This window comes from Petromyzon marinus, chromosome 60 (genome assembly GCF_048934315.1).
Source record: "Petromyzon marinus isolate PM22_M1 ecotype Great Lakes invasive population chromosome 60, UKy_Petmar_22M1.pri1.0, whole genome shotgun sequence".
Lineage (NCBI taxonomy): Eukaryota > Metazoa > Chordata > Hyperoartia > Petromyzontiformes > Petromyzontidae > Petromyzon > Petromyzon marinus.
In genome coordinates, this window is record NC_133726.1 from 2,097,291 (window position 1) to 2,115,295 (window position 18,005).

Below are 18,005 nucleotides of genomic sequence, written 5' to 3' on the forward strand. Positions count from 1 at the left end.
CACTGGGCACAACACAAGCCAACACTTATTCCTTCTCACACTGAGTGTACGACACGAGGTATTAACGTCTCTACTGGCTGCACGCAGCCGATCACTCGGCGTGGTCCCATCACGCTCACTCGGCCACGCTGCTGGCTGGCGGCGTGACGATGACGGCGATGGAAACCCCGCAGGAGATCTTCCACGTGGCCGGACAACGGAGAGAGATGTCGGCGAGCAGCGACGCAGCCAGGACCCCAGACCCCACACGCGAGCCCCGAGCCCTGGGTCCGCTCCCCCTTATATACCCCCAGGCGTGGCTAGGCCCCGCCTCCGGCCACGCCCTCTCGTGGAACATTCGAGCGGGTTCCCGGAGTTTCTCGGCTAGCCCCACCTTTTAACTTTTCCCCAGGCACACCTCCTCCTCTGATTGGTTGTTACTTAACCGTGCCCGTACCCGTGATCCCCCTTCCAGGTCAGCAGGTGTCACACTGTCATTACACATGTGCAGTGATGACTTGACACACACTTCTCTTGAGATGGGACTTTATTGACGACGCATTCACTTGACATCAGGCAGAGATCCCTACTGCAATGGCCCCGAGTCTCCGACGCATCTCCCTCATATACCAGCACGAAGCCACGCCCCCCCTTCTCGATCCGTCTCGTTGACTCTGGACGCTCGCTCCACCGGCAGACTCTGCCGTCCTCTTCCGCCACCTGACCACGCTCCCTTCTCGAATATTCCCGTAGCCACCAATCCCTTCGCACTCACAACTGATACCCCTGTCATTACCTCCCGTAGCCACCAGTCCCATTGCACTCACAACTGACACCCCTGTCATTACTTCGCATAGCCACCAGTCCCTTCACACTCACAACTGACTCCCCTGTCATTAACTCCCGTGGCCACCAGTCCCTTCACACTCACAACTGATACCCCTGTCATTGCCTCTTGCAGCCACCAGTCCCTCGCAGTCACATCTGATACCTCTGGCATTACCTCCCGTGGCTACTAGTGCATTCGGACTGCAGGCTGACTCCCCTGCCATTACCTCCCGTGGCCATTTGTCCACTAACACTGTAGGCTGACTTCCCTGTCATTACCTCCCGTGGCCACTAGTCCACTAACACTGTAGGCTGACTTCCCTGCCATTACCTCCCGTGGCCACTAGTCCACTAACATTGTAGGCTGACTTCCCTGCCATTACCTCCCATGGCCACTAGTCCACTAACACTGTAGGCTGACTTCCCTGCCATTACGTCCCATGGCCACTAGTCCGCTAACACTATAGGCTGACTCCCCTGTCATTACCTTCCGTGGCCACTAGTCCACTAACACTGTAGGCTGACTTCCCTGCCGTTACCTCCCGTGGCCACTAGTCCACTAACACTGTAGGCTGACTCCCCTGCCGTTACCTCCCGTGGCCACTAGTCCACTAACACTGTAGGCTGACTCCCCTGCCGTTACCTCCCGTGGCCACTAGTCCACTAACAATCTAGGCTGACTTCCCTGCCGTTACCTCCCGTGGCCACTAGTCCACTAACACTGTAGGCTGACTCCCCTGTCATTACGTCCCGTGGCCACTAGTCCACTAACACTGTAGGCTGACTCCCCTGTCGTTACCTCCCGTGGCCACTAGTCCACTAACACTGTAGGCTGACTCCCCTGTCATTAGGTCCCGTGGCCACTAGTCCACTAACACTGTAGGCTGACTCCCCTGCCGTTACCTCCCGTGGCCACTAGTCCACTAACACTGTAGGCTGACTCCCCTGTCATTACGTCCTGTGGCCACTAGTCCACTAACACTGTAGGCTGACTCCCCTGCCATTACCTCCCGTGTCCACTAGTCCACTAACACTGTAGGCTGACTCCCCTGTCGTTACCTCCCGTGGCCACTAGTCCATTAACACTGTAGGCTGACTCCCCTGTCATTACGTCCCGTGGCCACTAGTCCGCTAACACTGTAGGCTGACTCCCCTGCCATTACCTCCCGTGGCCACTAGTCCGCTCACGCCGCATGCAGGCTCTATTGTTTAATATGTACGTTGAACTTCTTTCACACCGTACGTAGACACCCTGCTAATATGGTGAGTGAGTGATTGTGTGAGTGAGTGAGTGAAACCACTGTGGTTTCGACCAGGACGGTCCTGCACGCACAGCAATTTCTCTGTTAGCATGTTACAGCGGAGGTGTAGGGCATTCCCAAAGGCCCTCCATCTCGGATTTGTTGACCTGGCGAAGGCCTATGATATCATCAATAGGCCAGAGTTCTGGGTTATTCTTCGTGTTTTGGGGGGTCCGGACCGTCTGCTCTCAACCTATAAACTAAACTTTTATTTTATTTTTACCAGGTATAGGCCACTGAGCTCTGTAACTCTTTTGCCGAAGCGACATGGCTGTAACAAATAATAGCTCGAGGAAGTGGGCTTATCATGTGGACATTTCTATCAGCCGCATACTCAAAACGCATGACGTCGATACTAAATGTAGAGGGGGAAAACCGGAGGACCCGGAGAAAAATTCACGCGAGCACGGGGAGAGAGACACGCAAACTCTTAAATATACAGCAGCAGCAGGCGGCAGGGTCGGGATCGAACCCACGAACCTCCTGTGTACCAGGCGAGGTAGTTAACATCTCCTAGCCACCGTGATTATGATGAGAAAGAGAGACACGCAAACTCCAAATATACAGCAGCAGGCGTCAGGGTCGGGATCGCACCCACGACCTCCTGTATACCAGGCGAGGTAGTTAACATCTCCTAGCCACCGTGATGATGATGAGAGAGACACACAAACTCCAAATATACAGCAGCAGGCGTCAGGGTCGGGATCGCACCCACGACCTCCTGTATACCAGGCAAGGTAGTTAACATCTCCTAGCCACCGTGATGATGATGAGAGAGAGAGAGACACGCAAATTCAAAATATACAGCAGCAGGTGTCAGGGTCGGGATCGAACCCACGACCTCCTGTATACCAGGCGAGGTAGTTAACATCTCCTAGCCACCGTGATGATGATGAGAGAGAAACGCAAACTCCAAATATACAGCAGCAGGCGTCAGGGTCGGGATCGAAACCCCTTCGTGTGCTACAGTTTGCCGGCCTTCATCGGGTGCTGCTGCTACTCACAGCACTTACCCCAACACGTCTCTCAAGGCTACACCTGCAGCGGGGGATATTTGTCTTTGTGTGTGGGTGCGTGCGGGGTAGAAAGATTCGATTTGCGAAATCTGTTTGTGTTCTGTTTAAATGTCAATCGCAGCGTTGTGGGGTGGGGTGGGCGTCTGAACGCGTCGTCGTCTGCGCAGAGGTAATTTTGGTTAGGAGATTGAGTGAGTGGGTGGGTGGTTGAGTGGGTTGGTGAGTTTGTGGGTGGGTGAGTGGGTTGGTGAGTTGGTGGGTGGGTGAGTGAGTGGGTGAGTGTATGAGAAAGTGAGCAGGTGGGTTGGTGGGTTGGTGGGTTGGTGGGTGAGTGGATGAGAAAGTGAGTGGGTGGGTGAGTGGGTTGGTGAGTTGGTGGGTGGGTGAGTAATTGGGTGAGTGCGTGAGAAAGTGAGTGGATGGATGAGTGGGTTGGTGAGTTGGTAGGTGGGTGAGTGAGTGGGTGAGTGCGTGAGAAAGTGAGTGGGTGAGTGAGTGGGTTAGTGAGTTGGTGGGTGGGTGAGTGCGTGGGTGAGTAGACCCCCTTAATGGAACATCTTCGCCGGTTAGAAACATTTAGGCTAGCCTGACTACAATCCATCCTGGGTTTAACCAGGCTGGATTGTGTGAGGAGCGCACAAATCCTTGAAAGATCTGGGCAAGGTCCCATCGGTGAGCTCCTCCGGCAGATAAGGCTGCGTTGGCTGGGTCATTTAGCCCGCATGCCCAGCCACCGCATGCCGAAACAGCTTTTGTTCGGCCGGATCGAGGGGGCTAAACGGGCGCGGCACAGGCTAGAGAAGAGATGGAGTGATGTGGTACAGGAGGACGTGGAGCTGAGTGGACTTGCCGATGACTGGTACCAGCGGTGTCAAGATTGGCCTCTTTGGAGGAGGCTCGTGAAGGACGCTACTGGGCAGTTGGAGGCAGTCGCCCTCCAACAACAACGGAGGGCGGAGGAGCGACGCTCACAACAACGAGCGGAGCGCCGGGTGGCTAAAGCACAGCAGGTTGGCACAGTAGGGGGCACAGGTGGTGCATCAGCCAGTCATCTCAGTCAGTCGACCCGTGGCACCTGGGTCTGCCCCATGACCCCCTGCCAGCGGGCGTTCGACACTTCACGTGGCCTCAAGGTACACATGGACTGGCACAAGCGTCGTGGTGATATCACCGCCACTTAGTGGCGAATGGCGGTTGTTGTTGTTGAGTGTATGAAAAAGTGAGCACGTGGGTGGGTGAGTGAGTGGATGAGAAAGTGAGTGGGTGGGTAAGTGGGTTGGTGAGTTGGTGGGTGGATGAGTGAGTGGGTGGGTGCGTGAGAAAGTGAGTGGATTGGTGAGTGGGTTGGTGAGTTAGTGGGTGGTTGGGTGGGTGAGTGAGTGGGTGAGTACATTAGAAAGTGAGCAGTGGGTGGGTGGGTAAGTGGGTTGGTGAGTTGGTGGCTGGGTGAGTGAGTGAGTGAAAGGGTGAGTGCGTGAGAAAGTGAGTGGGTTGGTGAGTTAGTGCGTGGGTAAGTGAGTGGGTTAGTGCGTGAGAAAATGAGTGGGTGAGTGGGTTTGTGAGTGTGTGGGTGGGTGAGTGAGTGAGTGTGTGAGTGAGTGAGAAAGTGAGTGGATGAATGGGTGAGTGGGTTGGTGAGTTGGTAGGTGGGTGGGTGGGGGAGGGGGTTAGTGCGTGAGAAAGAGAGTGGGTGAGTGGGTGAGTGAGTGCCTGCGTGGGGGATAGCAAAGATTAGATTTGCGAAATCTGTTTGTGTTCTGTTAAAATGTCAATCGCAGCGCTGTGGGGTGGGGTGGTAATTTGGTTTGGAGATCGAGTGGGTGGGTGGGTGAGTGGGTTGGTGAGTTTGTGAGTGGGTGGGTGGGTTGGTGAGTTGGTGGGTGGGTGAGTAAGTGAGTGGGTGAGTGCGTGAGAAAGTAAGTGGGTGAGTGGGCGAGTGGGTTGGTGAGTTGGTGAGTGATTGGGTGAGTACATGAGAAAGTGAGCAGGTGGGTGGGTGGGTTGGTGGGTGGATGAGTGAGTGGATGAGAAAGTGAGTGGATGGGTGAGTGGGTTGGTGAGTTGGTGGGTGGGTGGGTGAGTGAGTGAGTGAGAGGGTGAGTGCGTGAGAAAGTGAGTGGGTTGGTGAGTTGGTGGGTTGGTGAGTGAGTGGGTTAGTGCATGAGAAAGTGAGTGGGTGAGTGGGTGAGTGGGTTGGTGAGTTGGTGGGTGGGTGAGTGAGTGAGTGAGTAGGTGAGTGCGTGAGAAAGTGAGTGGGTGAGTGGGTTAGTGAGTTGGTGGGTGGGTGGGTGAGTGGGTGAGTGCGTGAGAAAGTGAGTGGGTGAGTGGGTTAGTGAGTTGGTGGGTGGGTGAGTGAGTGGGTTAGTGCTTGAGAAAGTGAGTGAGTAGGTTGGTGAGTTGGTAGGTTGGTGGGTGAGTGGGTTAGTGTGTGAGAAAGTGAGTGGGTGAGTGGGTGAGTGGGTTGGTGGCTTGGTGGGTGGGTGGGTGAGTGAGGAGGTGAGTGCATGAGAAAGTGAGTGGGTGAGTAGGTTAGTGAATTGGTGGGTGGGTGAGTGGATGAGAAAGTGAGTGGGTGGGTGAGTGGGTTGGTGGGTTGGTGGGTGGGTGAGTGAGTGAGTGAGTGGGTGAGTGCGTGAGAAAGTGAGTGGGTTGGTGAATTGGTGGGTTGGTGAGTGAGTGGGTTAGTGCATGAGAAAGTGAGTGGGTGAGTTGGTTGGTGAGTGTGTGGGTGGGTGAGTGAATGAGTGTGTGAGTGCATGAGAAAGTGAGTGGATGAGTGGGTGAGTGGGTTGGTTAGTTAGTGGGTGCGTTGGTGGGTGAGTGGGTTAGTGCGGGAGAAAGTGACTTGGTGAGTGGGTGAGTGGGTTGGTGAATTGGTGAGTGAGTGAGTGAGTGGTTGAGTGCGTGAGAAAGTGAGTGGGTGAGTGGGTTAGTGAGTTGGTGGGTGGGTGAGTGGGTGAGTGCGTGGGAAAGTGAGTGGGTGAGTGAGTGAGTGGTTTAGTGAGTTGGTGGGTGGGTGAGTGAGTAGGTTAGTGCGTGAGAAAGTGAGTGAGTGAGTGGGTTGGTGAGTTGGTAGGTGGGTGGGTGATTGATTGGGTTAGTGCGTGAGAAAGTGAGTGGGTGAGTGGATGAGTGGGTTGGTGGGTGGGTGAGTGAGTGAGTGCGTGAGAAAGTGAGTGGATGACTGGGTGAGTGAATTGGTAAGTTGGTGGGTGGGTGAGTGAGTGAGTGCGTGAGAAAGTGAGTGGATGAGTGGGTGAGTTGGTGAGTGAGTGAGTGGGTGGGTGAGTGAGTGAGTGGGTGAGTTCGTGAGAAAGTAAGTGGATGAGTGGGTGAGTTGGTGAGTGAGTGGGTGAGTGGGTGGGTGAGTGAGTGAGTGGGTGAGTTCGTGAGAAAGTAAGTGGATGAGTGGGTGCGTGTTTTGGTGAGTTGATGGCGATTGCCACTGTGGAACAACGCATTTTGCCTTTGATTGTTAGAGTTGTCAGAGTCATTTAAGTCTGTCAGGGGGACTAACGACGCTCAGGGGGTCTAACGATGCCCCGGTTTCCTTTGTCGTTGCAGAGCGATGTCCAGCATGCCGCGTGACGACTTCCAGCACGACCAGGTACGTCAACTCCCCCAGCTAACTCCCACAGGTTTTTGTGAGCTAATGAGTGAGCACGCGAGTGAGCGTGTGAGTGTCTGAGCGAGTGAGTGAATGTTCGAGCGAGTGAGTGAGCGTGTGAGTGTGCGAGCGAATGAGTGAGTGAGCGTGTGAGTGTCCGAGCGAGTGAGTGAGCGTGTGAGTGTCCGAGCGAGCGAGTGAGTACGTGAGTGTGCGAGCGAGCGAGTGAGTGGGCACGTGAGTGTATGAATGTGCGAGCGAGTGAGTGTGCGAGCGAGTGAGCATCTGAGTGAGTGTGTGAGGAAGTAATTGAGTGAGTGAGTGAGCGTGTGAGTTAGCGTGTGAGCATGTGGGTGAGTGTGTGAGGCAGTAATTCAGTGAGTGAGCATGTGAGTTAGCATGTGAGCATGTGGGTTAGCGTGTGAGGAAGTAATTGAGTGAGTGAGCGTGTGAGTGAGCGTGTGAGCATATGAGTGAGCGTGTGACCATGTGGGTGAGTGTGTGAGAAGTAATTGAGTGAGTGAGCGTGTGAGTGGGGAGCTGTAGTGTAGCGGTTAGCGCTACGCTGCGCTACGAACCCGGCGACCCGAGTTCGATTCCCGCTCACGGCCAACACCGGTGACGATTATCTGAACCGGTCCTGGGCCTCCCCTCGGTCGACTCAGCCACAAATAAGTTACCTGGTGCGGTGTGTGCGGTGCCGGCCACCCACCCACCTCGTGTGCGGTTCCGGCCTTCAATGGTGCTCCCTTACAGCACTTGCCCCAACAGTCTGTTAAAGGCGATACGGGGGGGGGGGTGTCTTTGTCTTTTTGTCAATTTTTTTTTCGAGCGCCGTGTGAGCTCACGACAGCCCGCGCTTGGTCGACAGCTCGGAATCCAAGCGCGCCAAGTTTTACCGAGTTCATGGCAGAGTGGGAGATGTTGTCATCCCTGGGGGGGGGGGGGGGTTGGGGGGGGGGGAGTTGCGGACGGATGTGTTGCACCGAGCGAACAGCGCAGCAGAGTTTCGGCATGCTCCACCCCCACCCCCATGCGTCTCCTCTCCAGGGTTTATTGGCGACGTTGCGTAGCCACGAACGACACCGAAGCGTCTTCTTGGTTCTTTCGGTGAAGTCACTTGGAATGGAAATGAAATAATAGGAATTAGATGTAATACAATAAATAAATGAATAAATAAAAAAGCGTTAAATCGCAATTTTACACCGAAGCGCTTCGACAACTCCGATGGCGCGCGCGAGAGAGAGCCTCTCAAGCGGCTGGGCAAGACGTGGCGGGTTGGGGGGGGGTGTAGGGGAGGTGGTGGGGGGTGGTAGTGGTGGGGGGGTGGTAGTGGTGGGGGGTGGTGGGGAAGGTGGTGTGGGTGATAGTGGTGGGGGTGGTGGTGGGGGGGTGTGGGTGGTAGTGGGGGGGTAAGAGTGGCGGCCCGCGTAGCACGCAGAATCATCGAGGGTGATCTCGCCAACCCCTCTGTCAAAGTGCCATTCACCACCACCACCACCACCACGTGTGTGTGTGTGTGTGTGTTGGGGTGACCACCACGTGTGTGTGTGTGTGTGTCGGGGTGACCACCACCACCACCACGTGTGTGTGTGTGTTGGGGTGACCACCACGTGTGTGTGTGTGTGTTGGGGTGACCACCACCACGTGTGTGTGTGTTGGGGTGACCACCACCACCACCACTACGTGTGTGTGTGTGTGTGTTGGGGTGACCACCACCACCACCACGTGTGTGAGTGTGTTGGGGTGACCACGTGTGTGTGTGTGTGTGTTGGGGTGACCACCACGTGTGTGTGTGTGTGTGTGTTGGGGTGACCACCACCACCACCACCACGTGTGTGTGTGTGTTGGGGTGACCACCACCACCACCACGTGTGTGTGTGTGTGTGTTGGGGTGACCACCACGTGTGTGTGTGTGTGTGTGTTGGGGCCTCCATGGGTCCCTCTGGCTGGGTGCGTCTCCGCGGTGGCTGTGGACGAGAGCGGTCGTCGACCTTGGACGACGGCGTCGACGTCCCCGGTCATCGTCTCGGGCGCCGATTCTTATGTCGCTCTCTTTGTTTACTCGCGATTGTTTAAATAAACAAAGTTATCTTTGGTTCAACTACCCTGATTCCATGCCACCCCTCCCACCCAACACGCCCTCTCCAAACATAAACCCTTTAAACCTGCATGATAAACACATGTTCCGAGATAATCTGGGATTTGTGTGTTCGTTGAACTTGTTTGCGCTGTAGCTCGCCCATTCGCAGGTGCGGGGTAAGGACAGCAAACTAAAGGATATTGCAGTTCTAAGGACATGGATTGACCCTGGCTGGTTGATGATGATGGAGGTGGAGGAGGAGGCTTGGGCAGGAGGCCTCAATCCAGCAGTGGATTGACCCTGGCTGGTTGATGATGATGGAGGTGGAGGAGGAGGCTTTGGCAATGAGGTCTTCATCCAGCAGTGGATTGACCCTGGCTGGTTGATGATGATGGAGGTGGAGGAGGAGGCTTGGGCAGGAGGCCTCAATCCAGCAGTGGATTGACCCTGGCTGGTTGATGATGATGGAGGTGGAGGAGGAGGCTTTGGCAATGAGGTCTTCATCCAGCAGTGGATTGACCCTGGCTGGTTGATGATGATGGAGGTGGAGGAGGAGGCTTGGGCAGGAGGCCTCAATCCAGCAGTGGATTGACGCTGGCTGATTGATGATGATGGAGGTGGAGGAGGAGGCTTGGGCAGGAGGCCTCAATCCAGCAGTGGATTGACCCTGGCTGGTTGATGATGATGGAGGTGGAGGAGGAGGCTTTGGCAATGAGATCTTCATCCAGCAGTGGATTGACCCTGGCTGGTTGATGACGACGACAATGACTGTCATCCCACGCCTGCCGCACTCAGCTGCTGACCTCAGTGCCCCGTGTGTTTCTCGCCTCGCACGCAGCAGGAGAGGAGGCGAGGCGAGGGGACAGCGGTCGATGGTGAGCTCCAGAGCGCCGGGTGAGTCCACAGGGCAAAAGACAAAGATCCCCCGTGTAGCCTGCAACGGACTCTGGGGCAAGTGCTGTTCGCGAGCACCTACGAAGGCCGGCAAGGTTACACGAGGGGGTGGGGTGGCCAGTTCCACGCCCGGCCGCCTTTATCTCCCCGGTGGCGATGTTTTTATACACCGCACCAGGTACTCATTTCAGGCAGGGTTGACCTAGGGAGAGGCCCCGTTCCGGTTCAGATAATCGTCACCGGGATTGGCCGTGATCGGGGATTGAACTCGGGTCGCCAGGTTCGTAGCACAGCGCGCTAACCGCTACACTACCGCTCCTCACACACACGCACTCACACACGCTCACACCCGCACACACACACAGTCACACGCACACACACGCACACACAAATACGCGCGCCAGCGATGTTCTACGCGAGCACTTTTTAAATTCCGAATTGAATTACTGCCGTCTCCCACACGCCCATCATGAACCCCCCTGTTTGTGTGTGAAAGAGAGAGAGGAGACACATCCAGACCCAGGGCTCAAACCCCCAAGGTCTCAGCTGTGCTGGTTCAGAGTCTCCGACATGGGCATTATAAACCGTGTATTAGAGAGAGACACCCAGACCCAGGGCTCAAACCCCCAAGATCTCAGCTGTGCTGGTTCAGAGTCTCCGACATGGCCATTATAAACCGTGCATTAGAGAGAGAGAGAGACACCCAGACCCAGGGCTGAAACCCCCAAGATCTCAGCTGTGCTGGTTCAGAGTCTCCGACATGGCCATTATAAACCGTGTATTAGAGAGAGACACCCAGACCCAGGGCTGAAACCCCCAAGATCTCAGCTGTGCTGGTTCAGAGTCTCCGACATGGCCATTATAAACCGTGTATTAGAGAGAGACACCCAGACCCAGGGCTGAAACCCCCAAGATCTCAGCTGTGCTGGTTCAGAGTCTCCGACATGGCCATTATAAACCGTGCATTAGAGAGAGAGAGAGACACCCAGACCCAGGGCTGAAACCCCCAAGATCTCAGCTGTGCTGGTTCAGAGTCTCCGACATGGCCGTTATAAACCGTGTATTAGAGAGAGACACCCAGACCCAGGGCTGAAACCCCCAAGGTCTCAGCTGTGCTGGTTCAGAGTCTCTGACATGGCCATTATGAACCGTGTATTAGAGCAAGAGACAACCAGACCCAGGGCTCAAACCCCCAAGATCTCAGCTGTGCTGGTTCAGAGGTTCCGACATGGCCATTATGAACCGTGTATTTGAGAGAGAGACGCCCAGACCCAGAGCTCAAACCCCCATTATCTCAACTATGCTGGCTTTTTATGAATTCTGCTGTGCGGGAGAGACACACCCAGACCCTGGGACAAGACCCAGGACCCAGTTCGCCAACCCAGCTGAAACAGCATTCCAAGCGGCTTAAATCTTCACCACCACCACCGTCACAGCCGTTAACTCAATCCACCCAGAAGTGGGCACGTATTCCATCACAACCAGTTCGTTTGCAATCGACAGGTTGCGTAGCCGCGGTGGGATCAAACACGTGGGTAACTCCCACAATTTTCCCCAAGCCACGGTGGCTAGGAGATGTTAACTCCCTCGCCTGGTATGCAGAAGGTCGTGGGTTCCATCCCGACCCTGACGCCTGCTGCTGTATATTTGGAGTTTGCGTGTGTCTCTCTCTCTCTCATCATCATCACGGTGGCTAGGAGATGTTAACTACCTCGCCTGGTATGCAGAAGGTCGTGGGTTCCATCCCGACCCTGACGCCTGCTGCTGTATATTTGGAGTTTGCGTGTCTCTCTCTCTCAGTGATCGCGTGGATTTTCTCCGCATCCTCCGTTTTTTTTCCCCCTCCAAATTTAGAATCGACGTCACGCGTTCAGAGTATTTGACTGTTGCTGTAAATTTCCACACTATGATTATGATGATGACACGCCCACGTCGTTGAAGCTATAATTTGCGATAGCCAGGTCGCTTTTGAAAAATAACCATAACAGTGGGGGCTTTACCTGGCACAATAAAAAGTATAGTTCATAGGTAACCAAACGAAAAAAAACCCCTCATAGTTGACTTTATTTGTTGGTTTCATCTTGACCAGCGGTGGACGAGGTAGGCCAAACAAACCTCTCCACTCCTAGAAACTCGGAGAGGCCCTATCCACCAGAACGTTGCCGTCGATCGAGCGAGCGATTAGAATGGCTGTGCGTGCGCGTAGAGACTTATTTTGTTTTGGTTCTGTTTGTGGGGTGATGTGGGTGGGTGGGTGGCTTTGGTGGGCCGGGAGCGCCCAGGGGGGGTGGTGGGTCATGGTGCTGTTGGGTCCGTCTGTAACGTCAGAGGCTGCAGGGCGGTGCAGGATGCGCTGACCTCGACTCTGTGGAATTCTTTCGCGGTGCTACCGGGAGATCAGGAAACTCGAGACGTGGGTAGTGGGTGGGTGGGTCTGTGGGTGGGTGGGTTTGTGGGTTGGTGGTGGGTGGTGGATGGGGGGGGGGGGGTTGGTGGGTGGGTTCGTTGGTGAATGGATAGTGGGTGGTTTGGTGGGTGAGTTGGTGATGAGTGGTGGATGGGGGGGGGGGTAGGGGGGTGGGTTGGTGGGTGGGTTGGTGGATGGGGGGTGGGTGGTGTGTGGGTTGGTAAGTGGGTGGTGGTTGGGTGGGTGGATAGGTGGTGGTTGGGTGGGTGGATAGGTGGTGGTTGGGTGGGTGGGTGGTGGGTGGGTGGGTGGGTGTGTTGTGGGTGGTGGTTGCGTCAGTGGCTTTACGTTACTTTTAACGCCTCTTCCCCGCATCCACCTGTAGCTTTTACGATTTTATTGTCCCACGCAAAGGCCCCAACGAGCTGCTACGTTGCACTTTTTCGAGATACTCTCCGGAGAGCTGTGTAGCTCTTCTGTTAGCCGCAAATGATTACTCAACAACGTGGCTTATCACCGTGTGCACTTTTATAGCAGCCAAAGACTCTAAACGCGTGATGTTTATTCTGAATGTGGAAGTGGAAAAAGAAAACAGAGAACCCGCAGAACAAATCTACGCGATAACGGGGAACGAGAAAGAGACACGCAAACTCCAAATATACAGCAGCAGGCGTCAGCGTCGGGATCAAACCCACGACCTCCTGTAGAACAGACGAGGTAGTTAACATCTCCTAGCCACCGTGATGATGATGATGAGAGAGAGAGACACGCAAACTCCAAATATACAGCAGCAGGCGTCAGGGTCGGGATCGAGCCCACGACCTCCTGTATACCAGGCGAGGTAGTTAACATCTCCTAGCCACCGTGATGATGATGAGAGAGAGAGACACGCAAACTCCAAATATACAGCAGCAGGCGCCAGGGATGGGATCGCACCCACGACATCCTGTGCACCAGGCGAGGGAGTTAACATCTAGCCACCGTGATGATGATGAGAGATCCCCCCCCTCCCCCTCGAGGCAAGGTTGGGGGGTGCCCCGGTGGCTAGGAGATGTTAACTACCTCGCCTGGTGTACAGGAGGTCGTGGGTTCGATCCCGACCCTGACGCCTGCTGCTGTATATTTGGAGTTTGCGTGTCTCTCTCTCTCTGTCCCCGTGGTCGCATGGATTTTTCTCCGGGTTCTCTGGCTTTTCCCTCCACATTTAGAAACATGCGTTTAGATTATACATGCCCGCGTAATGATAAGCCCACTTCAGCGAGCTATCTTTAACGGTAGCAAGGTCGCTTCTGAAAAACAGCTATGTAGCTCAGTGGGGCCTTACCTGGTGAAAAAAACAGTTTAGTTTAAGTCACACAATTCCGTCAGGAGGAGCGGAGAGGTGAATCTTCGCTGTGACGATGCCTCCTTTGTATAGAGATCTCAATGTGAGTATCGTTTTGTATCTGAATCTATAGAACTCAGTGTGAATCTATGGGTCTCTGTGGGAGTCTATGAGCCTCTCTGTGAATTTATAGATCTCTGAGTCTATGGATCTATCTGTGAGTCTATGGGTCTCTACGTGAGTCTACGGGTGTCTGTGAGTCTATCGGTCTCAGTTTTCATCTATGGGTCTCCGTGGGAGTCTATGGGTCTCTGTGTATATCTATGGGTCTCTGTGCGAGTCAATGGGCGACGCTGTACATCTCTGAGTATATTGGTCTCTATGTGAGTATATGGGTCCTTATTTGTGGCGACGGGTTTCTATTTGAGTCTATGCGTCTCAGTGTGAATCTATAGATCTCTGAGTCGACGGGTCTTTATGTGAGTCAATGTTGTCTCTATGTGAGTCAATGGGTCTCTATGTGAGCGAGTCTATGGGCTTTCTGTGTGAATCTATAGATCTCAAACTTTATGGGTCTCTATGCAAGCCTATGGGTCTCTCTGTGAGCGAGTCTACTGGTCTCTATGCGAGCGAGGCTACGTATCTCTGTGCGAGCGAGTCTACGGGTCTCTGTGCGAGCGAATCTACGGGTCTCTGTATGAGTGACTCTATGAGTATCTGTGCGAGCGAGTCTACGGGTCTCTTTGCGAGCGAGTCTATGGGTCTCTGTACGAGCGAGTCTACGGGTCTCTGTGCGAGCGAGTCTATGGGTCTCTATCTGAGCGAGTCTACGGGTCTCTGTGCGAGCGAGTCTACGGGTCTCTGTGTGAACAAGTCTATGGGTCTCTGTGTGAGTGAATTTACGGGTCTCTATGCGAGCGAGTCTATGGGTCTCTGTGCGAGCGAGTCCATGGGTGCTCTGTGCGAGCGAGTTTATGGGTCTCCGTGTGAGTGAGTCTATGGGTCTCTGTGTGAGAGCGAGTTTACAGGTCTCTGTGCGAGCGAGTCTACGGGTCTCTATGTGAACGAGTCTATGGATCTCTATGCGATGAGTCTATGGGTCTCTGTGTGAGTGAGTATATGGGTCTCTGTGTGAACAAGTCTATGAGTCTCTGTGTGAGTCAATGGGTCTCTTTACGAGCGAGTCTATGGGTCTCTTTGCAAGCGAGTCAATGTGTCTCCGTACGAGCGAGTTTACGGGTCTCTGTGTGAGTGAGTATATGGGTCTCTGTGTGAGTGACTCTACGGGTCGCTATGCGAGCGAGTCTATGGGTGCTCTGTGCGAGCGAGTTTATGGGTCTCCGTGTGAGTGAGTCTATGGGTCTCTGTGTGCGAGCGAGTCTATGGGTCTTTGTGCTAGCGAGTCTACGGGTCTCTATGTGAACGAGTCTATGGATCTCTATGCGATGAGTCTATGGGTCTTTGTGTGAGAAAGTCTACGGGTCTCTGTGCGAGTGTGTCTACGGGTCTCTGTGCGAGCAAGTCTACGGGTCTCTGTGCGAGTGTGTCTACGGGTCTCTGTGCGAGAAAGTCTACAGATCTCTGTGCGCGTGAGTCTACGGGTCTCTGTGCGAGCGAATCTACGGGTCTCTGTGTGAACGAGTCTATGGATCTCCATGCGAATGACTCTAAGTGTCTCTGTGTGAGTGAGTCTACGGATCTCTGTGCGAGCAAGTCTACGTGTCTCTGTGCGAGTGAATCTATGGGTCTCTGTGTGAGCAAGTCTATGGGTCTCTGTGCGAGGCAGTCTACGGCTCTCTGTGCGAGTGAGTCTATGGTTCTCTGTGTGAGCGAGTCTACGGATCTCTGTACGAGTGAGTCTACGGGTCTCTGTGCGAGAAAGTCTACAGATCTCTGTGCGAGTGAGTCTACGGGTCTCTGTGCGAGCAAGTCTACGGGTCTCTGTGCGCGTGAGTCTACGGGTCTCTGTGCGAGCGAATCTACGGGTCTCTGTGTGAACGAGTCTATGGATCTCCATGCGAATGACTCTAAGTGTCTCTGTGTGAGTGAGTCTACGGATCTCTGTGCGAGCAAGTCTACGTGTCTCTGTGCGAGTGAATCTATGGGTCTCTGTGTGAGCAAGTCTATGGGTCTCTGTGCGAGAAAGTCTACGGCTCTCTGTGCGAGTGAGTCTATGGTTCTCTGTGTGAGCGAGTCTGCGGGTCTCTGTGCGAGTGAGTCTACTGGTCTCTGTGCGAGCAAGTCTATGGGTCTCTGTGTGAGCGAGTCTACGGGTCTCTGTGTGAGCGAATCTACGGGTCTCTGTGTGACTCTACTGGTCGTTTCTTCTGCGCCCGCCTGACGCTGATGGCGAGAAACAGGCGTGACCTCACACGGAGAGGTGATAATGACGAGGCAGAGGATCGCGTGACGAGCAGGAGCGGGAGCCGTGAATCCTCTCTTCCTCCCCTTCCTCCTCCTCCTCCTCTGTATTTTCCATTTACGCATCAGCACGAACATCATCGTCAAAAACACCACCACCACCAATCATTATAATCATCCCGTATTCTTGTACAGGGAAATACAACTTTGAGGTCCATACGGCGTCATTTCAATACGGGCAAAATTTGCTCATAATGTTCGTTGGTGTTTCTTCCTCGTCATTGGACTTTGTACGCTGAATGTTGAGATTTATAAGGGGCACAAGGAAATAAATAAGGTCTGAGTGGGTCTGCAATAAGGTAAAGGCACTGATAAGGGGTTGCCATTGCTGTGGTTCCAGAAACCGGTTCGATTAGGAGCGGTAGTGTAGCGGTTCGAGCACTGTGCTGCGAACTCTGGCCACCCGAGTTCGATTCCCGCTCACGGCCAAAAACCGCTGACGATTACGTGAACCGGTACTGGGCCTCCCCAAGGTCGACTCGGCCTCAAATGAGTACCTGGTGCAGTGTGTAAACATCGTCTCTGGGGGAGACGAAAGCGGCCGGGCGTGGTCCTGGCCCACCCACCCCCTCGTGTCCCGTGCCGGCCTTCATAGGTGCTCGCTAACAGCACTTGCCCCAACAATATGTTGCAGGCTATACGGGGTCTTTGTGTTTTGTTTTTATGTTGTCAGAAACCGTTTCGGTGGTTGTGGACACCCAGATGTTTTTGGGGCCAAGCTCCAACTTCACGAGCTGTCAACAAACGCGGTGTGTCTGTGCGTGTGTGTCTGTGTGTCTGTCTTTGTGTGTGTGTCTGTGCGTGTGTGTCTGTCTGTCTTTGTGTCTGCGTGTGTGTGGTCGCGCATCTCTGTGTGAGCCTATGGGTCTCTATGCGGGCCTCTGTGTGGGTCTATGAGTCGCTATGTGAGTCTCTGTGTCGATCTTTGGGTCTCTATGTGGGTCTCTGTGTGGGCTCTGTGTGGGTCTCTGTGTTGGTCTATGGGTCTCTATGTGAGTCTCTATGTGGGTCTCTGTGTGGGTCTCTGTGTGCGTCTATGGGTCTCTATGTGGGTCTCTGTGTGGGCTTTGTGTGGGTCTATGAGTCTCTGTGTGAGTCTTTGTGTGGGTCTATGGGTTTCTATGTCGATCTCTGTGTGGGTCTCTGTGTGGGTCTATGGGTCTCTGTGTGGGTCTCTATCTGGGTCTCTATGTGGATCTCTGTGTGGGCTCTGTGTGGGTCTATGGGTCTCTATGTGGGTCTCTTTGTGGGCTCTGTGTGGGTCTATGGTTCTATGTGGGTCTCTGTGTGGGCTCTGTGTGGGTCGATGGTTATAAGTGGGTCTCTGTGTGGGTCTATGGGTCTCTATGTGAGTCTCTGTGTGGGTCGCTGTGTGCGTCTATGGGTCTCTATGTGGGTCTCTGTGTCGGCTCTGTGTGGGTCTATGGGTCTTTATGTGGGTCTTTGTGTGGGTCTACAGGTCTCTATGTGGGTCTCTGTGTGAGACTATGGGTCTTTATGTGCGTCTCTGTGTGAGTCTATGGGTCTTTATGTGGGTCTCTGTGTGCGTGTATGGATCTCTATGTGAGTCTATGGATCTCTATGTGGGTCGTTGTGTGGGTCTATGTATCTCTGTGTTGGTCTCTGTGTGGGACTATGGGTCTCCGTGTGAGTCTAGGGTTTTCTATGTGGGTCTCTGCGTGCGTCTATGGGTCTCTATGTGGGGTCGTTGTGTGGGTCTATGTATCTCTGTGTTGGTCTCTGTGTGGGTCTATGGGTCTCCGTGTGAGTCTATGGGTCTCTATGTGGGTCTCTGTGTGAGTCTATGCATCTCAGTGTAACTACGCGAGTAGCTGTGCGATCTTCTGCGTGTAATCTCTGCGAGTCTGTGCATTACTGCGCACGTCCGTGGTCCTCTGGCGCCCCGAGCCCGTAACCCACATGCAAGCCTCGGTGCTGCCGTACACACCTCGCGTGCCACGTGGGGACAGCTGCCACTGGTTGGGGCGCCCCTTGGGCTGTACTGAAGCAGGCATCGCGGAATAAGCTCCCACTCAATTTACGACCAAAATTGATTTCGCCACAAATCTGGCCGTCGCCTGATGAAGCTGGTTGTAATTATTGGCGAAACGTCGTTACTCAGATTGTAAATGTCGTGGCGTGGCC

The 18,005-nt window shown here is 54.2% G+C and overlaps 1 protein-coding gene across 1 annotated transcript in view; it reads left to right on the forward strand.

Moving 5' to 3' along the window:
* Positions 1-18,005, forward strand: part of LOC116955524 (alpha-N-acetylneuraminide alpha-2,8-sialyltransferase-like) — a 160,739-nt gene that overhangs the window by 106,124 nt on the left and 36,610 nt on the right. The window contains exons 2-3 of the mRNA XM_032976657.2: positions 6,689-6,731; positions 9,653-9,708. Coding sequence (XP_032832548.2) covers positions 6,693-6,731; positions 9,653-9,708 — 95 coding nt within the window. The 5' untranslated portion in view covers positions 6,689-6,692. The remainder of the gene's footprint in view (positions 1-6,688; positions 6,732-9,652; positions 9,709-18,005) is intronic.